This window comes from Perna viridis, chromosome 9 (assembly GCF_037379345.1).
Source record: "Perna viridis isolate PV_CMFRI_1.1 ecotype Kerala chromosome 9, ASM3737934v1, whole genome shotgun sequence".
In the NCBI taxonomy this organism is placed as follows: Eukaryota; Metazoa; Mollusca; class Bivalvia; order Mytilida; family Mytilidae; genus Perna; species Perna viridis.
This window is the reverse complement of record NC_142453.1, coordinates 25,516,695-25,541,900: the sequence shown is the minus strand read 5'-3', so window position 1 is coordinate 25,541,900 and position 25,206 is coordinate 25,516,695. Positions and strand designations below refer to the sequence as shown.

General features: G+C 34.3%; 1 protein-coding gene across 6 annotated transcripts in view; it reads right to left on the bottom strand.

The window, feature by feature from the left end:
- LOC148607503 (uncharacterized) overlaps nt 1-25,206 on the bottom strand; it is a 60,702-nt gene that overhangs the window by 11,191 nt on the left and 24,305 nt on the right. The window contains exon 1 of one of the 6 annotated variants that reach the window (XM_088544403.1): nt 2,597-2,734. The exons of 3 other annotated variants lie outside the window; for them this stretch is intronic. In XM_088544403.1, coding sequence (XP_088400529.1) covers nt 2,597-2,604 — 8 coding nt within the window. In that variant the 5' untranslated portion in view covers nt 2,605-2,734. Of the gene's footprint in view, nt 1-2,252; nt 2,475-2,596; nt 2,735-25,206 lie in introns of those variants that run through there. 2 more of the 6 variants (XM_088544404.1, XM_088544407.1) reach the window with 2 other exon arrangements.

Genomic DNA, 25,206 nt, shown 5'->3' with positions numbered 1-25,206 from the left:
TTTTAAACCATGTACACACTTCACTATTCCCTGTTATCTCAATCCCAATGCAATCTGGAAAAATCCCCATTCCCAGAGATTTTGAAGAGAGGGGTTCCATTCGAGACTATTCAGAAGAAGGAGGTTGAAAACTATGAGTTTGCAATATTGTAACAAGACAGCACCGGACATTAAAACAAACTTAAGCTATAACGAGAACGGATTTGGTGAATGAGACAACAGTTCGATCTTAAATCCTTGGGTGACAAAACTTTAGCGCCAAGCATGCTCTTCCTCCGTCATACGAAAACAAAACAAGCAAATTTGTAAATTGCTCTAACCACCTCTTATTATCTCGTCTTTTTTTCCGTGAATTTTTTTGCTGATAAAAGACATTGATTTTAGCCATTTCAGGGGACGACCATATGTACCGCTTTTCTAAATGTTGGTTTTTTATAGTTTGGAGACAAGTAGCTAAGTACTGACACTATGGCATCCTCTATTTGAAGTAAAGTCCTATTACAAGATTCGATTCCACTTGGAATGGTTAAAAACATCGAAATAGTCCACTAATTGCATCTTGCAAGTAACTTTACATGTACTGCAATACGCACAGATATTCGTATAAAAAAATCAATGGACCCAGTTTATCATTCTATTTGTTTGAATTCAGATGATCGTACAAAAATCTTCAAATGATCGTACCAAAACCTTCATTATTCCGTTGATTCCGCGTGATAACAATAAAGATCTTAATACGGCTACTTTTTTTCTACATCCGTCAAGATCATTATTATTCGACCTTTGATTTTCAAGAAGCACCCGCAGAGTTGCTAAATTCGTGCCCGTTTTGATTTATATTTTGTTGCATTGGCACATGCAGTATACATTTCAAGCTCCGGAACAGCGTCTGACGTTCGACATTCACTCTAGACGCTGCAACCAGCCCTCTCAGGTTGCACCATACCGATGGGACTGGGGTGCACTGTTTCGTAATCAAAACTGACCCAGTCTAAGGGTGAACTATACAGTTACATTAAGGCGCACTGTTTCGCACACCAAGTTACCCCCGTCAATTTTTTAAAACTTAAAATTAAAAGTTGAAATTTGGTGGATATATTGTTTAAATGTAGATAAGCATTTATACATAGACAGATGTAATATATGTTATGGTAAACAGGTGTAATTTAATTGAAGAATGGTATCCAGAACGTTTCAGTCCCCTGCCGTATTAGGTTCTCTCCTCAGCATCAGATTGCTGATTTTCAAAATACCTTTTTTTCGTACTATTTAACTCTTGGGACTAAAATTGTGAGAGAATGAATCGAAAAGGGTCTGATTATTTTTACCTTTTTTTTCCACCTACTCCATGCATGCTTCATCCTGTGGTAGTGTCTAAGTGCCTGATATTTTATAAAACATAGTATTTGTTAGTTTTGGAAAGGCACCCCTGATTTGTACCAAAACTCAGTAATATTTTTTTCAGTATGTTACCATGGCTACTGGATTTTATATGAATAATCACTAAATTACTTATAAATGACTTGAAACTCCGAACAAGGATTTAAAAAATATTCACTTTTTTTATGACAAAACACTAGAAATTTCTGTGCGGACTGCCTCAAAACAGCTTAATTTCAATAAAAGGAGACCACATTTTCAGAAATGACCTAACTGTATTGTACTACCTAATGTTGTAAAACTTAAAAATAAAAGGTAAAACTTGGTGGAAATATTGTTTGTGGGTAGTAGAGCATTCGTATATAAATAGATGCAATACTTGTGAAGGGAAAGAGGTGAAAATGCATGCTTTAAGCTATCCTGAAAGATTCGGGTCCTCACCGGATTGGGTTCTCTTTCTTGCACCAACTGGCTGTTTTTTTTAATGCAAAATTTCGCACGAACTTTAAGAACTAAAATCATAAACAAATGATCAGAAAAGGGTACAATTTTTAATTTTTTTTTACAATAATACAATGCCCGCTTACTTTTTCTGGCAGTTTTAAAGTGCCTGATAGTTTAGAAAACCTGTTTTTGACAATTAATTCTTGGAATGCATCCAAAATTTGTTATTAAAACTGATATATATTTTTATTATGTTGACCACAGATTTTCATGACAAAATAGAAAATAATATCTATCTTTTCTTAATGGATTTCAATAATGTAACATTTTGAAAAAAAAATTACAGGAAAAAATTGTTGGATTTGCTTGTTTAAGTGTCTCAGTTTAGCTTTATTTCCACAAATTGTCATTAAGTTATATGTACTCACATATCTATATAGTGGAACCTCAGAAAATGCCAGAATCTTGCTAAGTCGGGTTAAACTGAATGATTTTACGCGACGTTATCCGATTGGCAAACGACGTAAGCTTTGAATTACGCCCGATAATTTTGGAAGGCCAGTCTGCAGCTGTTAATGAAAGAAGAAACGAATGTCAGCTGCTACGTGGAACTTGTACAATTCTGTGTCAATATTTTTATATGAGACATTCGTTAATGTACACTATTCAGACCATGTCGCACAATGGCTTTTGAATTGGACCTTTACGGCGCGATGTATAATAATCAGTGCAATACAGAGAGATTAATACGTGTTAGAAAACGAATACAAACCTGAACATTTTTTTTTTAAGAATTCAAAGTCCTGACATGTAAAAAGAAACTAATCACGATTCTACTTTGTCCTCTTGGGCGTACATTGTATGTTGCAAAATGGTGTTTATTGTAAAAGATATACCTTGCTGTACCGTTAATGCGACGACAAAAGTTGAAAAAACAGCAAGCTGTTTGCATCACGGGAAATCAATTTCCATTGTTATATGATAATATAACATATAATAACTTATAGATAATAAATTATAATAACGATTGATTATATAATGATGAGATATGAATTATGTCGTATGCTAAAAAATGTTTATACTACCCTGTAGTACTCCGCCGCATTTTTGCGCCGCCCTAAGTTCGGAACTTCTGGCCTCTGTGACCCTAGCCTAACATTGTCATCCCGGTGAGGTTGTTGTTCCTTTGACACATTAACCATATCTTTTCTCGTTATATTCCACAAGTAGGATATACAAATGATTATATATGGGATGGCTGCCTGTTTTTTTATACCCCCACCTTACAAATCGGGGTACTCTTCCTTCCTACCCTCCGTTACATAGATGGGTATCCATATATTAATCGTTATTCTTCCCCATCATTCAGTGGGATTTAATGAAAACCACAGAATCTATATTACATTTCCCATGTTGAGTCTTTTATTTTAGAACTTGGTCCAAATCAATTAAGGGACTCAAATTACTAAAACATGGACTTTGTGAATTTATGAATATTAAGAAATGTGATATCTCTTATCCTTTACTCCTCCTAAACATCTGAATGGAAATTATTGTTAGTTTATTACACACAGTGTAATCCAATTGTGCACCTTTTATTTTCGATACTTTTCAAATCAGTTTTGGGGTCTCACATAATTTTGGCTTTTATGAACATGGAAACATTGGGGTACGCATTTCTTTTTAGGAGTGCTTTCAACATCAGTGAATTGAATTAATGAATGTTTTATTTCATAGAATCTAAATAACATATTCCTTATGAGCACCTATTTTAGATTACTATCAAAATCAATGTGAAATTCAAAATGTGTATATTATCAAATGGGGCAATAGGGTATCAATTATGGTAGCATTGCTCATTGTAACTTTTTTCCGGTATTTAAATACTGTTATACCTCTGCAATGGTAAATGCTTGATTGCTGGGGTTTAATGCCCGAGAAGCAATATTTCAGCTATATTCAGGCGATGAACATGAAATGGGATGATAAAATGAACATGAAATTATGATGAAATGAAAAAAAAGGATGGGACACAAGGATAATAGGGTCGACAAATTTTGATTGCCACAAGAAAAAGGGAGGGATGGGTAGGGTCTGGCAATTTAGCCTCCTGTGGTGGATCACAAAGGTTCCTACTCCTATCGAATACCACAGCAGGGTTCTTTCACGTGGCATCTTTCCTAACACGGTGCACCACTATCATGGTTTGCGGTCAGATTTTTCCGTATTATAGCCTGACAACCCCAGCATGTAACGTATGCAACACGCCAGGGTACCCCATTCCACCATCTGGGCACACAACCCAGTTGCTCTGTGGGCAGAGCGCCTAGCCCCCGGCTAGGTTTCTGAGCACTATTTAGTCGCCTTTTACGACAAGCTTAGCGCTGCTGCAGACTTATTCTTTTGACACCCGGACCTGCACGGGGCCATTAGCAAAATGATACGTTATACGCACTCACGTTTTCTGAGTAAGTAGGCTGCATACTGTCTTATTGATCGCCCAATTGAAAAAAAGAGAGGAAAAAAGGGAGCTATCATAAATATGATTATTTGTGTATGATAGTCTACATACTACAATGTAATCCTATTTATGGTAACATGTGTCTGTACATGTATTCTACGCCATTTTCATTAAATATCATACATTTATCATGTTACGTCATTGTACAATCAAATGTTATTATTACTCATTTAAATGAAGCAATGGAAATTAAGGATTTGGACTTTTACATGTTTCGAGGAAGAACAGCTTGTAACTGTTACATCGAGTTTTCTTTTGGCTAAGTGTTAAGTGTAAGTGTTTGTAAGAATCAGGGAAATTGGGAAAATCAGAAAAAATGCATGTCAACAACCCTCCGATCTGACAATAAAATATCACTCAAGGATGCTTTTTTAAATACCATTATTTGATCTCTGCATTACTGGATTTGCTCAGAAATTTTTCAATAGCATGTTAGAAAAATGAGGTTTTTGACAGAGTTATCTGCCCATTTTCAGTACATTTCAATGAAATTGTAACTCAGCATGATATGTAAAATCTTGTCTGTTTTCCTTGATTCTGATGTTGCAAATAGTCAAGTTATACTGTTAAAAAGATGTTTTTTTCATACCATGTTTTACCTACTGCCTGATTATTATAGAGACTGACACTTAACAGTAAAGCACAGTTTTCCTTTAACAATAAAGTGCATTTCGCAACATACATCTAAGTGAACAAAGTAAAATCTTAGTAAGTTTATTTTTTATTGGTCGTGTCTAATGGAGTAACCGTATTGTAGTCTTGTATGGATATGAGTTGAATTCATTTATGTATTATTTGCGTCGTTAGGCTTTGTTCAGGCAAATTAACATTTTTTTTTTCACATCAGCATCATAAGCGATTAAAGTTCGATTTTATCGGTAGCATACTTTAAAGTATAGAATTAATATCGATCATTGAAAAAGATTTACGGTTGATAAAAAAAACTTGTTAGGTGTACAAAGGTTTTGTTGCACGTATTAATCTTTTTAAACTGTACTGATTAACATGTCTTCTATGATCCGAATATCCTACATATATTTGTAATTGAATCATGCAGACTATATCGCCCCAAAATGTACTATACACATCACATGGAATATATATATATATATATATCAAAGGGTCTGAAAAATTCCCAACGATGTTAGAACTGTCAATTTTGCGAAGCAAATTTTTAATCGTTCCCTCCGCGGGACTCGAACTGACATCTATGGCAACACCGCCTGTACAAAGTCCACCTCCCTAGACCACTCGGCCAGCTAGGCTATATAAAAATAAAGCTTTCGCTGGCCGGGTCATTCCTCCTCGGTGGATTATTCTAAGACTGTAACTTAGTACACGATGTATGATAGTAAGGGACAGTTCATCTAGGTGTTATTCTGTAGGATAGAGGATGATATTAATGATACATATCACAACGAATCAATATTTTAGAACGTCTCAGAATGTGACGACTTTATTCGCTACACTGATCCATCGGATCTAATTGATACAGGGAAGATAATGTAAACTTATAGAAGGGTCTGAAAAATTCCCTACGATGTTAGAACTGCTAAATTTGCGATGCAAATTTGTGGTCGTTCCTTCCGCGGGACTCGAACTCGTACCACTGTGACATCTATGGCAACAACGCCGGCACAAAGTCCAGCGCCCTAGACCACTCGGCCAGCTAGGCTATATAAAAATATAGCTTCGCTGACCGGGTCATTCCTCCTCGTAGGATTGATATAGGACTATAATATTAATGTATCATTAATTTGGTCCTCTACCCTACATAAAACAGCTAGATGAACTGTCCCGTACTACGTGTACCATACACCGTGTACTAAGTTACAGTCCTAGATTAATTGATTGATTGACTGTCTTCACTTTCTTCTTTTGAAGATTTACAAAACATATCCAATTATTCAACAAAACATGTATACAATGTACATGAAATGAAACAAGAGACTCTTGAAGACTTTGAATCGCTCCCATGGCGAACCATGCCCTATTTACTAAGTAAAGGTATCATGCTTTGTTACCATGTTCTAAAAAATGCTGAATAAGAGCATATGTTGATGAATGCTGCAAGTACAAAATAGTACCTTAGGCAATGTAAAATGTCTGTTTTTAGAACCTCTGGAAAAAAATTGGGCAGGGGTCCCCCAATGCCGTTTTATTCCACCGGGTCTAAGGGGTCATTAGCCCTGTATTTGTTTGCTGTAAAAAAAAAAAAATTAAATGAAGTGAAACCATGGCTATCCAACATTTTCATCATCACCATTCATATCAAAAGACCATGTTTACTATATAAACCAATTATCGTTAAAATCAAAGCAAGGATAAAAACTAGCAAGAGAATGCCGTCCAGAACGATCTTTTGTCATCATTATTCAACTAAAAACACCTCGTTTCCTAACGAAACCAAAAATCATTGGAATTTGAGCAACTGGTGAAAATGGTCGCACAATGGCCGCCTAAAAAATAATTTCAATACTTCCAGTCAACTCAGAATATCGTGTTAATCTTAGGAGTAGCGTTTACTTTATTATTCCTCTATAGTTGAGGAAAAATAGCAAAAAGGGAAATTTGGCCCCTATGTTCTATTTTTAGTAACGAGGGCCATGGTTTATGACCAATAAAAATTTTTAATGACCAGTTTGTGCTGGAAACCCTAAAAGAATGACGCCAACATATGTATTAAATTTTGTTGCAATTGGTTTCAGAGAATTGTACAAGAAAAAACAAGAAAAAAATCTGTTTCAGAGACCATAACTCCTACAACAGGCAACAAATCATTTTGAAAATTTCGACGAAGGCCTGTATTATCATGGTGAACAGTACAAATCTCCATTAGAACTTTACTAGATTCAGCGGTTTTTAATTTATTAGCAAAAAACTATATTTCGACCCCTATGTTCTATTTTTTTAGTAACAGCGGTCATGTTTTTTTCACCAATCAAAAATCCGAACAGCCATCTTGTGCAGGATACCCTCCCTTAAAACAGTAAAGTAAATACTAACTTCCATTAAATTTGTACAGTAGATTCTGAGGAGAAGATTTCTGAAAGTAATATTATCAAAAAACAGCAAAAAACATCCAGAAAGGGAAAAAAACTCTAACATGGGTCAACAGATTTTCACCAAAATTTAATCACAGATAGAGCTCATCATGTGCTGAATACTTTTATTAATGTCAGAAATTTGTTAAACCTAACGGTTTTGGAGAAATATGTAAAAATCTGCTGTCTGAGCCCTATGTTTTATTCTTAGTAACATCATCCACGTTTTTTTTAACAGATCAAAAATCCAAATCATCATTTTGTGTAGGATACTCTAAAAAACAATCATAATCAGTTTCATCCAAATCTATTCTGTAGTTTCAAAGGAAAAGATGTTTGAAGAAATTGTTAACGACGACGCCAAGTGATGGCAATAGCTCACCAGGCTATAGGCCAAGTGAGTCAATAATAGATTTAGCATACGCGACACAAATTGTACTTTTCAGTCATAACAGTATAAAAAAACATGTAATTAGTGACCAAAATTATATCTGTTTTCGAGTTAAACGATCGGAAATCCTTCGACCTGCTATATTTATAGTATTAGAATTAAACTTTACCGAGTAGAGAATGGCATATTGTCAATATTTAGCTACTTAAGTCGTGAAACCTACAATATAACCAACACTTAGAAACACGGGACAAATAGTCGTCCCATACACACCTTTTTTAAATGGTTATAATCAATGTCTACAAATGTATTATTAGCAAAATAATTCACGGAAGACAGAAGACAGTTGGAGCAAAGTCTTATTTTAAATCTTACTTGTTTTGTTTTCAAAACATACCGGACATTTTAGTTTTGTATCTATGAATTGAAGACGCTTACATTTTACATGTACATTCGGAAACATGTCATCCATTCAATATCCACCTTGGTCGTAAATTACATTTGTTACATGCACATTCAGTAATAAGTGGGTTAAATTGCCATTTTTTGGCGATGTTGCACTCGTGCAATAGAATAATGAATTGCACGCGGTGGGTGTTGGGTTGGAAAGAGTTTCATAACATTTTTAATTCTCGGCAACTATAAATCACAGACACTAGATATTTGGTGCGCAACTGCAGTATTCGGTCCCCTATCGTGGGATGCGATTTCAGGTCGGTCCAACTACTACTCCCTGTTAACGGCAACCCGGCCATTTCTATATTTACCCCATATTTTGTATTATTGCTAAACTTGTTTTGAATGCTCAGATAAACTACTGTTTATTTTGTGTTTTAAATATAAATCCACGCAACAATCGAACGCTTTTAAAAATATATGAGTTTGTTACCACGCTGTAATTCTTTCTTCTGACAATGCTTACAATTTATCGGCAAAATGTACCGCCCGTTTAAAGTTGCATTAGCTGTCATTTTCGTAAAAAAAAACTTCCGTTGAAATATGCTTTAATTCTACTAAATTGCACTTTTCCTACATAATTTCATTCGATATCCACAAATAAAATGTGTTAAATACATGAAATAGGTGTCTATGTATTTGTTGTCTTGCAAGACAAAAATTCGACCTAGATAACTTCGTATGTGACTTCTGGTGACCTTAACCCTCGCATGTGCTGTAAGGGTCGCTTTTTAAAAAACAAATCTGATTGCAGAGCGAAAGTGGTTAATCAATGGCAAGGAAGACCGTAGGACTTAAGCCGTTAAAGAAAAAGTTCGAATATAATGCAAGGATCTTTGAAATTTACGTATTGTGATATTATGTGGGACAAATATGGTCAGTAACTGTCATTTTTTATTTGAAAACTAATATTAAATACTCAAGAAATAGATGAAATGGAATGTAAACAAAACACGTGCTTACCTGTGCATCCGTTATAATTGTTATTTTTTTTTACCAGGGTTAAAGTATTTTTAACCCGGGTTAATGTCCTGTCGTCAATCTTCGGAAGTAATGGCGAAAAATAATTAGATCTGAGCTATCGATCTTTGATTGAAAAACGTTGTCATTACAATATTCTGTAAGTATTATCGACATTTATTGCTCCATTTGCATTACTACAAACTTATTTCATTTTATCAGCAAAATTTAGTTGAATCAAAACTGAACTGGTAGCTAATGCAGCTTTAAACATGATCAAGTGCTCAAAACGATCGGTAAAGATACTGTATTTTTATCCATAGTTTTTGATAATTCATTACATCGCATCTACTTATCAATAAATTGAATACAGAATTTTTCACAATGCTTCAAAATATCTGATTTTCATTCCAACAAATTTTGGTAAAAAACCACGAAATTATCTGTTTAAGTACTGACGATCATTATATGGTCGGAATAATTATACAAAGTTTTGAAATATTTATATGTTAAAAAGTATATGCTGGATATGCCTAAACTAACACATTTAAATAATTCTTCAAAATCGTGTGTAGTTTTCATTCTTCCCTTTTCTAGTGGCAATCAAAATTTGTCGACCCTATTATCCTTGTGTCCCATCCCTTTTTTCATTTCATCATCATCAAAATCATCATCATCATCATCATCATCCATTTCATGTTCATTGCATGAATATAGCTGAAATATTGCTGCTCGGGCGTTAAACCCCAATAATAAATAAATAAATCGATCAATCATTAAGTCGCCGACCACGAAGTAAAAATTGATATCTAGGTTCTCTGAGCCTCCCAATTAATAATCTGCAGCTTAATTCACAGTTGGAGCTACGGGTCGCCCGCCATTTTTAAAATGTTTTATACGTTCTGAATGACATTGATCGGAAACCGCACCGGTCAATTTTTTTTTTTAAAATGAATCGTTCATGGCTTTGTATTTTTTTCCGATACTGGTTAAAGTGTTTTTATATGGACCTGGTAAACGCCTTTATGCAGTTTAGGTTGTGTTAAAACAATATAGTAGAGTAATTAGTACAGTTAAATTTTCTACACTTAAATAGTTAGACTGTTGACTTGAATTTGATGATAAGATATTCATATATTACATGTATGTGAAAACACCATATAATTCCTTTTAGAAGTTTAAAAAACAAAATGTGCCCTGGCTTGTTTTCCCTTTAAAAGAGATCATACGTATATCACTGAGCCTTTTTCTGTCATCGTACAAAATCTATATGATGTTTGAAATGTTAAAACATAATGTTTAAGTTATTTTAAAAGAAAAAAAAATGTATAGAAAAATTACAAACATTAATTGCATAATGCTTTTTTAAAGGTGAAGATAATTGGCGGGAAAATATAATATAGAAAAGTTGTTTTAATACAACAAGAAAAATGTTTGGCGACACCGGCTTCATGTAAATAACGCTACACAGAAATCCACCAGTTTTGTTAAGATCGATTTATGGATTAGATTGATTGATTGATTCATTACTATTAGTTGCAGTATCGAGAATGAAACTCAGGTTACGTATGATAGATATGAAATCACGATATTGGGTAATGATATCGTAAGTATATGCCTGTTTTTGTTTTGTTTTGTTTTGTTTTTGTTTTTGTTTTTGTTTTAAGTTTGTTCTGTGTTTTGATGTATTGGATTTTTTTTCCATTAAAACATTTTATTATGATACATTATGTGTATCGGTGGAAAATTAAAGTTGTGCCCAGGATCCAAGGGTGTTAAGTAGAAAAATTGAATATAAAGTCCGGGCTAGTGAGTATAAAAAAACTAAGGACTTTATGGATAATTACAAATTACTTGATTATAATTAGCAGATTTGGAACAGCGCACGACATCGGGATTATCAACCACTGGGGTTTCATTACGCCAAACGAGACCACATACTTCATGCAAAAAAATGGCCGCTTTATTATACGTAGAACATATGTTAAGCAATGTTTTTGGCTTATATTTCAATAAAATTTAAATTGCATTAATATTATTGCAAAACCAAAACAAAAACAAACAAAAACCAAAAACAAACAAAAGCAAAAACAAAACAAAAAACAAAGTTACTAAAGTTCTGTAACGAGTATGGGTATTGTGAATATGTCAAAGAGGCAACAATAACAATTCCATCGTGATGAAAATATCAGCCCATGGCCACTTTATCTTCAATGAACTACGAAGAAACGCTCATCCCACATGGCAGGCTGCAGCTGCCCCAAAAACATCACTATATACACACACACAGTGAAAGAGTTGAACCTCTATACTCAATAATTATAAAAAAAACATTAAAGTAAAAACGTTATAAGACATACAAAGGCCAGAAATTCCTGACTGGGGGCAGACGCAAAAAATACAATAGGGTTAAAGTAATCAAGCGTGATCACAACCCTCTCTATAAAAAGTCTGGCCACTATGAGAAAAAATAGTATAAAATAAAACACACCTTAAAGTCAGTTAAAAAATGTCTGAGTCACTTGTCACAATGGAAATAAAGAATCTTAATATGAATTACACATATGAATAAACTAAAGACTACTAGCAGTTAACTGACTTGTTAGCTCCGGATCAGTTTAAACCTACAAAAAGTTATTTTGTATATTTATGTGTTCAACATCTTACACAGCTTTATGAACGGTTTTCAAACGGCCCAACCTGTCCTTGCTTGACGCTATTTGACTCTTTTTATCGTGACCCTTCAAGTTTACGCCTCTTTATCTGGAGATTTGTTAGGTAAAGGTGTCTTTTTTGCTGTCAAGTTCCGGAATTAATGACTTTTCAAGGGGTCGCAATTGGTTCGAATGTGTGTTTAAGTGGCTTACAAATGATATTGCAAGATATGAAATGAGGAATTAAATAAAACTCCTCCCAAAAAATGTATAAAAGCCTAAACATAATATTACTCTATTACATAATAAATATTTGAGATATTATAATAAATAAATTGTCATAGTTTTTTTATTGAAGTTTACATTGGACATACTTTGGAATTTTATTGTAAAAAACACAGATTACCAAAACTTGATTTTGAGATAATTGAGCCTTAATAAAGGCTATTTTTATATTGATTCTGTAGGGAATCTTACTATTTTGCAATATTTTGCAAGCTGTAAAAGAACTGCATGGTAGATAGATTTTCTTTTAAATATATATATAAAGAACATTTTATTGACATTCTTTTGTATTTCAGAAGAAAATAAGTGTCTACCGAAGGGAACCAAGATTCTAGCGGAAATCTAAAGAATTTAATCCTAGGACAAAGACCAGACATACGCATACTGTATATAATACACCCGACACAGAACACACTTGAATTATAGTTTAAGTATATGATGTAATGAACTTGATATACCAAAATCTATATGCGATATCAACGCTCTACCTATATCACCTCATGGGCCTTGGGTTAATTTAAGAGTCTCGTGTTGATACCGCATGTGATACAGTTTTTCGCATGTAATATTCAATATGGAATGTAAAGAAATAGTAATGCTTATGTAAATGTGTATTATATCCATCTAAGTCACGACTAATTATCAATATGATTCTTTTTTTGTACATTGTCAAGATATACCAGACACATTTTATTTAGAATGCAGATCATAAAGTAAGATACCGGATTTTCATGACACAAGTAAGATACTCAATTAAGTTAGAAATTCTATGTCAATGATAGTGCATTGAAAGTGTGATGGATATCAAGGCACCAAAAAGTAGACCTTTTCTAAGAGCTAATTTTCAGGGAAATTCATAGATGTACAATGTACTTGGTATAAGTGTTGATTTAAGTACCATTCTGTGTAAGAATCATGCAAAATCTGAAAAATGTGATACACCCCAAAAAAGGCTACATATTTTCATGTTTTGATATTAAGTTGTTTTATTGGTCTATATTATGAAATGTCTAATTATTCATTCCAATTTATCTGTTCTTAGGAGATAATCAACACTGACAATCCAAAAGATTCTATTGTATTTGAGTGTTATTTACTGAGTTATCTCCCTTAATTTTGAAATCTACAGTGCATTCTATATAATTGCTATCTCTTAAGAGCATCGGTATATGAAAAACAGAATGCTAATTTCTGTTTACTATGGCAATTTAAACAAAATATCAAAAATAAAAATATGTAGGCTTTCCAACCATGAATCACATTTTGCATGATTCTTAGCTGGAGTGCTATTTAAAATATTCATAACGAAAGGTATACTGTAGACAAATATATATAGAACAATAGTCATATTTCTTATCAAAATTTGCAGTTTCCATTTGTATGTCTGTGAACAGGAAAATTACACTGAAAACTACAATCATGCATGTACTACATGAATAATTACTGGCATATTTAATACAGTATCAATTAAAAGTTTTATACTTGAAATTATGATATTTGTAATATAGTAATACTTGTACTTGTAGCTAATTTGTTTTCTACCTTACAATGTGACATTAATTGCTCATAAATAAATCAACATATAGGGATGGATCCAGAGATTCTGACATTTGGGGGGGGGTGTTCCAGACATCATTATAAATCATCAGGTAACTAGAAATCATACATGGAATAAGCCCTAAAGCTATATCATTAGTAAGATTTCAATCTTCTGTATTTTAGAAGATTTTTGTCTTGTACATGAAATGACTTCAATTCATTGTTATAAACTTATCACTTCAAACCACTTTTATGATATTCCTAGTTATGAGGGGACGTTGTTTTAAGCATGACCACCTGTCAGCCAGGTGAAAAGTAACCTGTTCTACTCTTACTTATGTTACCTGTTATACATGTGTGTAAAAATGTGAAAAATGTGGCACTAAAAAACGACAAAAAGTGGCCATAATTTGTGCCAAAAAGTTGGGGACACTAATGCCATCATATTACAATAAACATATATACATTGAAAAACATTCTATTATTGGTATACATTCTAAATGACTTTTACTCACAAGACATACCAGTAGAATGCTGTTGAAAGTTAAATGATCATACATGTACATTCATCTGCTCAAAATTACCACAGTACCACAGAGAAAAATACATGCATGTATATGCTAAGCAATTGCTTGCAGATTGTTTTGTTATCAAAATACAAAAATACAACAAATTACTCTGTAACATGAGAACTATTTACCATTTACCCAGGCACATAAAAACTTAGGCAGGCAAATCCTGTCCCTTATGCTTGACATCGTATATACTTATTGACTGGGTTTGAGGGAAATAGCAAGTTTATTGTTCCCCAAGACTGTGAATATTGCCCGAGGCTACGCAATAGTCAAAGTCGAGGGGAACAATAAATTTGTTATTTCCCGAATACCCAGTCTCTAAGTATTTTATTATACCCAAAACATTAGACTTGTAATAAATTTACTCCATATCCCTCCATTGTTCATAGTTGAATGATCATCTCAAAGTGATAACCCAGAAAAACGTTTTTTTTACAATATTTTCGATTAGAATGTCACTGATATTTTCCCCTCATCACCTCAAAATGTTCAAAACCCAGAAAACCATGCATCTTTTGGCAATATTTTAATCTGAATGTTGTTTCATTGACCTTTTCACCAGTAATTCATACAAGTTTGAATTTGCAGAAAGTAGCCTTAAACATCAATTACATGGTGTTTGTAAGATAAAGAACAGCAAAAATGTACACATTTGAATATTGTCTCACAAACATTCAATTTCATTTGTGTTAAAGTGCAAGACTTGTTGAAGAGGGCGCCAGTATGCAGTATTGAGTAAAATAAAAACAATAAAGAGTTAACAATATTATTGAATAACAATCAAATGTAACAAGAAGTGTCCACACCAACTTTAGCAGAATCAAGATCATCAATTGACGTAAATTCCCCATCATTTTTCTAATAGATAATCACTTAAAATCCTTTTCGACACGCGTATAACGGATTTTGTGTTTTTAGAGCCCTTTTGGTCAATAATTGTGTCCAAATCCTGGTCAGTTAAGGAAGCAAACCTTGCCATTTGTGATTCAGCAGACAAAACGAGCAGACGCGATAATTTCGGGGTTTTCTTTAAGAGAGAGGGAAAAGTCCGAGCGTTCCGAATAAATATAAAACTTTTGTTCAATCCCGTGACGGAACTAAAAATCCGCGAAAGCGCTTAACATTGCCGGTCAATAGTCTGAAAACTATGGACTGCTCAATATTCAAACATGAAAAAGGAGAAAAATAGCAATTTTATTGTAGAAAATTGTGTATTTATGTTTATATACTGAGGTATAATAATTATAAATATTAACAAATTCACACACATATAACATACTGGTTGGAACAAGATACATGTACTGAATTCTAGCAGGCAAATCCTGACATGTTAAAAGCTATAAGAAAGATAACAAGTAACTTATGAAATAAATGGTGATGCACTTATGCAAATTATCCACGAGACTCTGTAAGATAGACTATTTTAAAGAAAAGCGGGTATCATAGGAAGCCCTCAAGTTTTCACATCCTTTTAATAATTTCCTTACTAAAAAACCTGAAGATGGATCACTCAAAATGCAAAGTTTGTGTATGAAGCTAAAGGCTGACACATGAAAACTGATAGTTGCCGGACTGTATACTATTTCATATAAAAACTCAAAAACATTTGCTAAGTCAACCATAGAAATAGGTAGAGAGGATGTAGAGGCATTGAACTCAAAATAGAGCTGCCACGAACAGCGATGCATTTTCTTCGTTGAATTTGACAATAAAGATTGTAGCAGTTGCAAAGTCTGGTGACTCAAATGGATACGAGATGAACTTGGACTTTTGTCTGATGGGTGGACAATCAATGTGCCTCTAAGATGGCTTTCTGATATTGAAAGCGAAATAAATGGTTAGCAACAAAATTTGTTTTCCCCTTAATAGGTTTTGCCCTGACTACAATATTTAAACTCAAAGCTACCAGAACGATTCTCCTTATCAACGTCTTGTCTTTATAGAATTTTTTTTATTAAGGACGTCGACAACTGCTTGATTATCTGAAGAAAAGAAGACTAGAATTGTTTGTGTGTTGTCCCCATAGCTCTAAGGCCAATGTAATGGGGAAAAGTTCTTTTACCGCAATTTGATGTTGGTGTAGGTAACGAGCCTGCAAACCACCAAGAACCTAACTGTGCTGTATACATGTAACCTATGTTATCGGAGGCATCAGTGAATAACTTGAAATGATTATAGGATAACTATTTATCAGAAAGGAAGACAGAAGTTCCATTCAAAGAAGTTATAAATAATTTTTAAGCGGTAAGGTCTGCATGAGACTCCTGGTTTAGACGAACAAAGTGAAATGGATAAGTTTTGTTAATAATTAAGTCAAGAAGCTGTCTAAGAAAACGGGCGATCTTTGTATTTAATCATGTATTGGACATACACTAAGACAGGCGAAATTTAAATGCATATGAGGGATTTTAATTCTCTAAGTCGTACTTTTTTCCCTCTGTTTGTGTCATTAACTACCTTTTTAATTTTTGTTATTTTGTCGTCTGATAATCTGCATTCCATTTTGTGTGAATCTACTTCAATGTCAAAAGCAAGATTCGGGGAACTGTTATTCAAATTGTCTTTTCAAAAGAGGAAAAATTGGGGTGTTTGGTTTATTTGAGTTATTTTGATAATATTTACGGGATTATACACAAATAGGTTACTATTCATGTGTTGGTTACTGTAATAATAGCCGTTACCGTAGCGTGGATTGTAATCCCGTATATGCAAGAATATAAAATGACTAAAATACTAACAGAGACCGGACCCCGAAAAAAAACCTTTATCTCGACCTTGAAAACCGCGCAGCTGCTGTCTTTTCATTCATTATATCTAAATTGTACTGAATAGGGGGAAATTCTAAGCTTTACAGCTTATGTAATTACATCTATAAACACGTACAACTTTCAATTACCTTAGTGTATGTACACGTGCATGTATTCATGGAGTATCCAGAAGACGATTCTGGGTTTTTGAACCCCAAGCGTTTGCTTAAAATGTCCTTAATTTTTTGCTATATTTGGGAAGAAATGGGCAAAGGATAGCCTGTGTGTTGAGTACCGAAAGTGGCTAAAAAGAGTTTGACAAAAGTTTGCGCAAAAACAGTGAACTATTTTCAGTTGCTCATGTTCCGCTCAGTACTGAAATTAAATTTAAGATGATGTTTTTAACATCGTGAAAAGGAAAAAAGCTGAAACATGGTTGCGAAAAAGACACCTAAAGGCTCATTGATCGGCCATATTGAAGATTTCCAAGTAATCGTATTTGCTGTTGCACGTTAGATAAAGTTACGGAACACAATCGATGTTCTGTGCGTAATGCGTGTAACTTTGAAGTGCTTTTGCTGTGATATATTTGTCTTTGACCATAGGTTTAGCACCTTTTCGCATACATTTATATAGTATTGAGGTAATCTGATTCACTGGTCAATATCATAAGCGACCCTAGGATCGCTAAAAATAAAGACTCAGGTCACCACCTATGGATATGTACACTATATGAGTAAATTGACTCTTATGAAATAAAACGAAAACAAAAAAGAAATTGTCTAAATTAACTTTATTATTGTGTATTTGTATCGAAAGGTGACATAAGTAATTTGCAAGAAATATTTTAACGTTTCTTTTTTAAATTTGAATATTAGAACGTAAAAAAATAAAATAAAATAACATCATATACTCTTGGCCAATCAAAAGATAGAAGACGTCACTTGTGACCCGGGGTTATATTTGAGAGAATCTTGTGGAACGAAAATATTACCCAGGCTGCCAGTATTGAGGATGTCCACTGGCACATTTGTGTATCTTGAATTCAACTCACATTTTTAAGGTTTAAGGATTCTTATGAAACTTTCAGAGATATATTATCAAGCAGAATTTTGAATTTCTGTAGATAGGTAAAACCTTTTTGCATCTGTTGTTTCAATTATGTTTTCTCGACGCAGTCGGTATTGAGTTCGCTTTGACATCATGTGACATCCATGATGCTTAACCATGGCAACCTAACCAATATAGCTTATAACCTAACACTTCATTGGACAACTGTGGTTTGTTTGTTTGTTGTTTGGGTTTAACATCCGAGCAGCAATATTTCAGCTATATCCGGACGATGAACATGAAATTGGTGATAAAATGAACATGAAATGATGATGAAATGAAAAAGGGATGGGACACAAGGACAATGGGGTCGACAAATTTTGATTGCCACTGGAAATAGGGAGAGGTGGGTAGGGTCGGGCAATTTAGCCTCCTGTGGCGGAGCCCTATGGTTCCTACTCCGGAAGAATACCACAGTAGGGTTCTTTAACGTGCGAGGAACGTGGCATCTTTCCCAACACAGTGCACCACTATGGTTTTCGGTCAGGTTTTCCGTATTATAGCCTGACAACCCCAGCAGGTAACACGCCAGGGGTACCCCATTCAACCACCTGGGGCACACATCCCAGTTGCTTTGTGGGAAAAGCGCCCTTGCCCCCGGCTAGGGTTCTGAGCACTATTTAGTCGCCTTTTACGACAAGCTTAGCGCTGCTGCAGGCCTATTCTTTTAACACCCGAACCTGCACGGGGCGACAACTGTGGTAACAACCGTGAAATTTTTGGCTCCATTTGGGACAGTCGTGTCCTTAATATTTTCGATCATTTTTATACATTGAATAATTTGTAATTTATATTTCGAATAATTGGAAATAGTTGACTTGTTAAACCAATAAAATAATTAAAATACGAAACGTACATGTAGTACAGTGATCCCACAGTTGACCAAATGAAATCCTAATCATATTCCGTATTAACAAAGCGAGAATGTGCGTCGGCTATTTTTTTTTAAAGATAGTTCTTGCTATTTCATCAGCTTAACTAGACTTGGCATTTCTCCAAGATTAGGGGTATTCATCTTGGGGAACCCAATGCATGCATGAAATCCTGTTCATCATATGTGTAAGCAAAAAATTTTATTTAGCGTTTTTCAACACTCATTTCGGTCATAAATGTGTTAGAAGTCACCCACATGTATATTGTATGCATTATAGTAGGTGAAAAATTAAAGAAATCGAAAATATTCTAGCGAAGAGTTGATTGAGCCCTTGTTCTGGTACTAATCAGAGATTAGAACCAGAACCAGTCGCAATATTTCAGTATAATTTTAGTACACTTTGTTGGAGACCCATCAGTGGCCTTGAGCTGACATTTTTCATCCATGTGCAGTTGTTGTCTCTGACATATCCAACGTATCTTTTCTCCTTATATGTTCGTTTCGTAGCTTAAACGCTCTTTGATTAATTCTAGAATTTTAATATTATCCCATTAAAAAATCCGAAGTGAGCAAATTCGTTTGTAGTAGTATAGAAAAATAAACAATCAAGTTGTGAGAAATGAAGTGAATAAAACCAAAAGTCGTTAAACTGCAAAGTTTGTGGCAAAGTAAAACATTCAGCGTCTTCGTCTTTTATCCGACAATATCTGGCCATCTTAAGATGATCATATAATCATTACTTTTATAAATTGTTCACCTACTGAACTAAAACTTTTCACGTTTTATTTTCTAATAATAATTCTAGAGTACTAACCCCGAGAATTTGGGACCCGAGTAAAACCCGCCGTAGGAATTTAATCTTTGTCAATAATTGTCAGTAATAACAGTCTGTGCAGTGAGCTTTACTGACAGTATTTTCTATAAAGGACTTTTAATCGATGTGATAAAATCATAAAAATTAGCATATTTTCAAATATTTTAAAATCATGTACAAGATGTTCCTTCGATTGATTAGTAATTGTAATTTTTAATCAATAAGTATTTGTTAGGATAAAATTTTTGTTTTGTTTTATGTTGGTTACATTTCAACAGCTTGCGTCAAATTAAAGAGTGCTGACAAAAGCACAGAACTTAATAATTGTCACTAATTGTCAATAATACTGTAAATGTTGGTGATTGGATCCATAAAAGTATGATTGGCTGATAGGTGCAAACTGACTAGTTAGATGGTATCTGAAGCGTTACTAAAATCTTAAAAAGGGAATGAAACAACACAGAATAACGACAGCCGGAGGTGGTAGTGACTATTCTAGTAGTGACCCCTGACGCGCCAATTATGATTTGACTGTAAAACAGATCTGTTAAAAGACAACAGTGGATATTATGGCCATATTTTAATGTAATGTTACCTTAAAAATGAGTTCTATTTTAAACAAAATATTATTTTATACCCCCTGCTAAAACGAGGGTGGTATATGCATATAAGTATCGTGCTGTCCATCCGTACGTTCGCCTGTCCGTCTGTTTCTAGTTTCAATAATCCATAACTTCTCTAAAATCGCTGAATGGACTTTAATGAAATTTTCATAAATGCTTTATCATATGATGCCAGTATGCATATCCCATTTTGTCTTTCCATCTGAATGGCTTTTGGGATTTTCTGATGCATAATACGGACTTTGCCACGGAGACACCATCTTACAATCCGCAACTACTCTAAAGTTGCTGAATTGAATTCTATGAAACTTTCATTAATCGTTATGAACATGAAGCCATTGTGTATCATCTATTTTGTTTTTTAATCTGACTTGAAGGGTTTCCTTGTGGTTTCTTGGGAGGGAGCGTGGGTATAATACAAATGAATATAGTTTATTTCCATAATCAAGGTCCCAGAAGGAGTACATTTATCAACAAGTGAGCTTTACGTACAGTATTTTCTATAAAGGACTTTTAATCGATTTGATAAAATCATAAGAATGAACATGTTTTCAAAGAAAATGTATTTAAAATCATGTACAAGATGTTTCTTTAATTGATTAAGTAATTGTAACTTTTAACCAATAAGTATTTGTTAGGATAACATTTTTGTTATGATCTATGTTAGTTTCATTTCAACAGCTTGCGTCAAATTAAAGAGTGCTGACAAAAGCACTTAACTTGTCAGCACTCTTTAATTTGACGCAAGCTCGTTAGAAAACCTATCATGATTTTTAAGTACCATTCTGTGTAAGAATCAGGGAAGGGATCTTTTTTGCCTCTAACATATTCAAATACCTCTAGAAAACAACTATTAAGCTATTTAAATTTCTCCTGATGCATTGATGACGTATATATTTTTTGACTGCTTATATAAGGAAAACTTCGGGAAAATTTTCCCGCCATTTTTTCATAGTGCATTTCAACTAAATTTGACTTACCAATATTTTGAAAACGCGAACTTTACAAACACTTTGACAGTAATTCCTATAGGTTATGAGGTGTAAATACTTGAATAATGCAATAAAAAATAAAAAATGCGAATTTTTTCTTCATGTGCCACACCTTATACGCATTTTGCCTGATTCTTAGACGAAGGAGTACTTAAATGTCATTTAACTTAAATTCTACACGGACATATGTATTTGTAAAGGTTTGTCGATTAACGTAAGAAAATTCATTATATTGTGCCATCCATTAAGTGATACGACAAAGAATCATGGAATAAATAGATTCGTCATGGTCAATTATTGAATATATTCCTCGACAAAGAGATATAATAGAAATTTTAGAAATGACATTTTGACATTAGAATATAATAATGTCGAGTAAAGTAATGTTATATTCGCTGTCCGGTTTTCTCTAAAAGAATTACATACTTTTCCAATTTCGAATTGAAGCCAAAAGCTATAGCACCAGATTTAACTCTTGTCAAATGTGTGAGTTACTTGTTATTTGCATGTGCATGTAATAGTAAATTTGCTAAGCGTTCATATGTTCGTTTTAAATCGGCGCATCAATTTATGAAGTCTATGGTCTTTTGGAGGTTTAGGTTGGTTATTTTGGCAATATTTCGTGGGGTGGGCCCTCAATTATGTCCTATAAGTATGATATTATCTATTCGGTATGTTGGTTACTGTTATAACACCAGTAACTGTAACTGGATTGCAATCCCGAATATACATATTAATTGATTACACTAAATAGACCAATTTCGCTCAAGTATACACCATTATTTCAACCTCGGGAAGCGGGCGACTGTGTTCGCGGATGAAACCTTGTCATGCCCATGCATTATATTTTTTTTTTAAAAAGGGAAACACAATGTTTTACAGCTTATGCAATGTTCTTAGGCTACAGCTATAAAAAGTATTCCAACACGTTAAGTTATATCTCTACACATAGAGTGTATCCGAGTGTCTTTGGGGGTGGGGGCGCATTACTTCTTGGATAGGAGTACCGCTGGCTAGGATTCTGTAACCCCACCCTATTCATCTATTAATACGTTATGCTTTTGAAAGAAATGTAGACCTTTCCATATATTTTGCCAGAAAAAAAAAGAGATCTATTCCAGTATATATATATATGACGTGTTTTCTTGATTATGATACACTGGGACATATAATAACAACATTCATCATGTATTTATTCTACAAATGATAGGACAAGGATATATTTGACTATCCATATACACTTGGTAGTGCAAGCTGAAAATGATACCTATTCCAGCGGCACGTCATATCACCTTATAAATAGGAAGTGGGCCTCCGAGGGCGTGTCTAAGTGTAGGTTCCGGGTTTGAAACTTCATTTTGTAGAGAATTTTGTTGAAATTGTGCAATACGTTTGTTTAGGCAGAAACGAACAAATGATGGCCTGGACCCCTTAAAAAATTCTGGATCGACTACAACCACCCCCCTTATTTTTTGATCTGCCCTTGAGTCTATATAATTGTAAGTCTTTATACCTTTTGTTAATGAATTCAAATGTTTGTCAGAATAATAACATAATTTTTTTGTACATATGTTAACCGCAATGAGTATGCACCCTCTGCCTGTCTAGAAAGAGAGAGAACATGGCCATCACATCCATAATTAAAATGTAAATTATCCTTTTCATCCTTTATCCTAAACAAAAACAAAAACAAAACAAAACAAAACAAAACAAAACAAAAACAAAAACAAACAAAACAAAACAAACAAAACAAAACAAACAAAACAAAACAAAAAAAACTGTGTTGAGATTTCTTTGACTGTCTTCAGGTGAGCAATATTTGCTGGCTATGGTATCCCCAACACGGATCGGACGATCGCCGTAGCGGTAGCTAAGCACGGCTGGGGATGTTTTGTCTCCAGGTTCGCAATGTTGGCTGGTTGTGGTATCCCAACACGGATAGGACGATGTCCACAGCGGTAGCGCGGCACGGGTCGAGACGTTCCCCGGTCTTATCCCTGGCACGACCCGGGCTTCCATCTGCTGTGGTAGCCCGGTAAAGTACCATACTGCAGAACATATCTGGCATGACAAAGAACATTTAAGGATATTTGGGAAAAAATGATTCAAACTAGAGGCTCTTATTAGAAAAGCTACATTCGCTTTTTATACGCCCTGTTGCACACTCTGCAAGTTTGGGGTATATAGCGATAGGGTTGTCTGTCCTTCCGTTCGTAATTCCTTCCTTCCTTCCGTTATACTAGGGGAAGCCATTTCTTATCCACCACTCCACCTATACAACTGATTGGAGTTTGATGAAAATTTCACAGAATCATTATTACATGTTCCCATTGTGTACCACCTATTCTAGATTTTGATCCAAATGAATATGGAGGTGAAAAGATGCATGTTATCGTATGGGCGAGTGGGGGTATCAAGTTAGTGAGCATTGCTCACAGTTTTCTAGTTAATAAAAGCGGTCATGCATTTTTCTTGGATAAAAAATACACAGACGGTCATTTTATGTATGGTATCCTAAAATAATCATATCAACTTTCATTGAATTCTGTCCAGTAGTTTTTGAGAAGATAACATCAAACATTCCAAAACTCCAACATAGGTTGCCAAATTTTCACGAATCTTCAGATAGACCATACCATGTTGAATACGTTTACCGAAGAGAAGTCATAATTGGGTTAAACCTTACAATTACTGAAATACATGCGAACAAATTCTGTTTGGCCCCTATGTTCCATTTTATCAAAGACGGCCATACTTGTTCACTGATCAATAATATCAACGGTCATTTGTGAAGGAAACCATCAAACCAACTTTCATTGAATTCTGTTTGGCAGTTTTTGAGGAGAAGATTTATGAAAGTAACAACATCAAAAACAGTACAAATCAACGCCCAAAAAGGGCAATAACTCCAACATGGGTCAACAAATTTTCGCAATTATTCGAGCACGGATAGATCTTATCATTTTGAACACTTCATTTATGTCAGAATTCGGCTACACCTAACGGTTTTGAAGATAAATGAGAAAACCTGATATCTGACCGCTAGGTTCTATTTTTAGTAATAGCGGCAATGTCTTTCCACGGATCTGAAATCGAATCATATCTTTTGTGCAAGATACCCACGGGAGGAACCACATAAAGTTTCATTGAATTCTAACAAGTAATCCCGGAGGAGAAGAATTGTTAGCGTCGACGACTACGGACGCCGTGTGATGGCAATAGCTCAAACGGAAATCGGTAACCTTGAGCACATCAAGGAAGATGCAAAATCTGGTTGTATAAACCTAATTAGCAACAAGTAAGCCCTTTTATTCAATTATTCAAGGCATCCTCTTTTTCACCCCTTATTTCCTTTCAATTGGCACATAATAAGTGGCACTTGAAATAATTTATATTTTACAGTTTGAAGTTTCAAGTTTAATAGACTTGTATTAGAACAAAATGGTATTCTTTGAATGTTTTTACTCGTACAGAATTCTAACTTTATTTGTCGAAAACAGGGATATGTAAATGTTACTATCCATTCACGTGTAAATCAATACAAAAAACCACTCTCCTAATTATAAACGCATACGAAAATTCGTCCATGTGAGTAAATACGTTCTCATGGAAGATTTTCACGGTATGTAAATTTACATACTTGTACAAATAATTCGCACGTGTGAGTAAACGCGTTCACATGAACGAATTTGAATCGTGTGTAAATTTACATGTATATGCCAATAAATTTGCACATGTGCAAATTTAGTCGTGAGAACAGCTAGAATTCAAGAAAACGTCTTCCACCGAAATAAAAC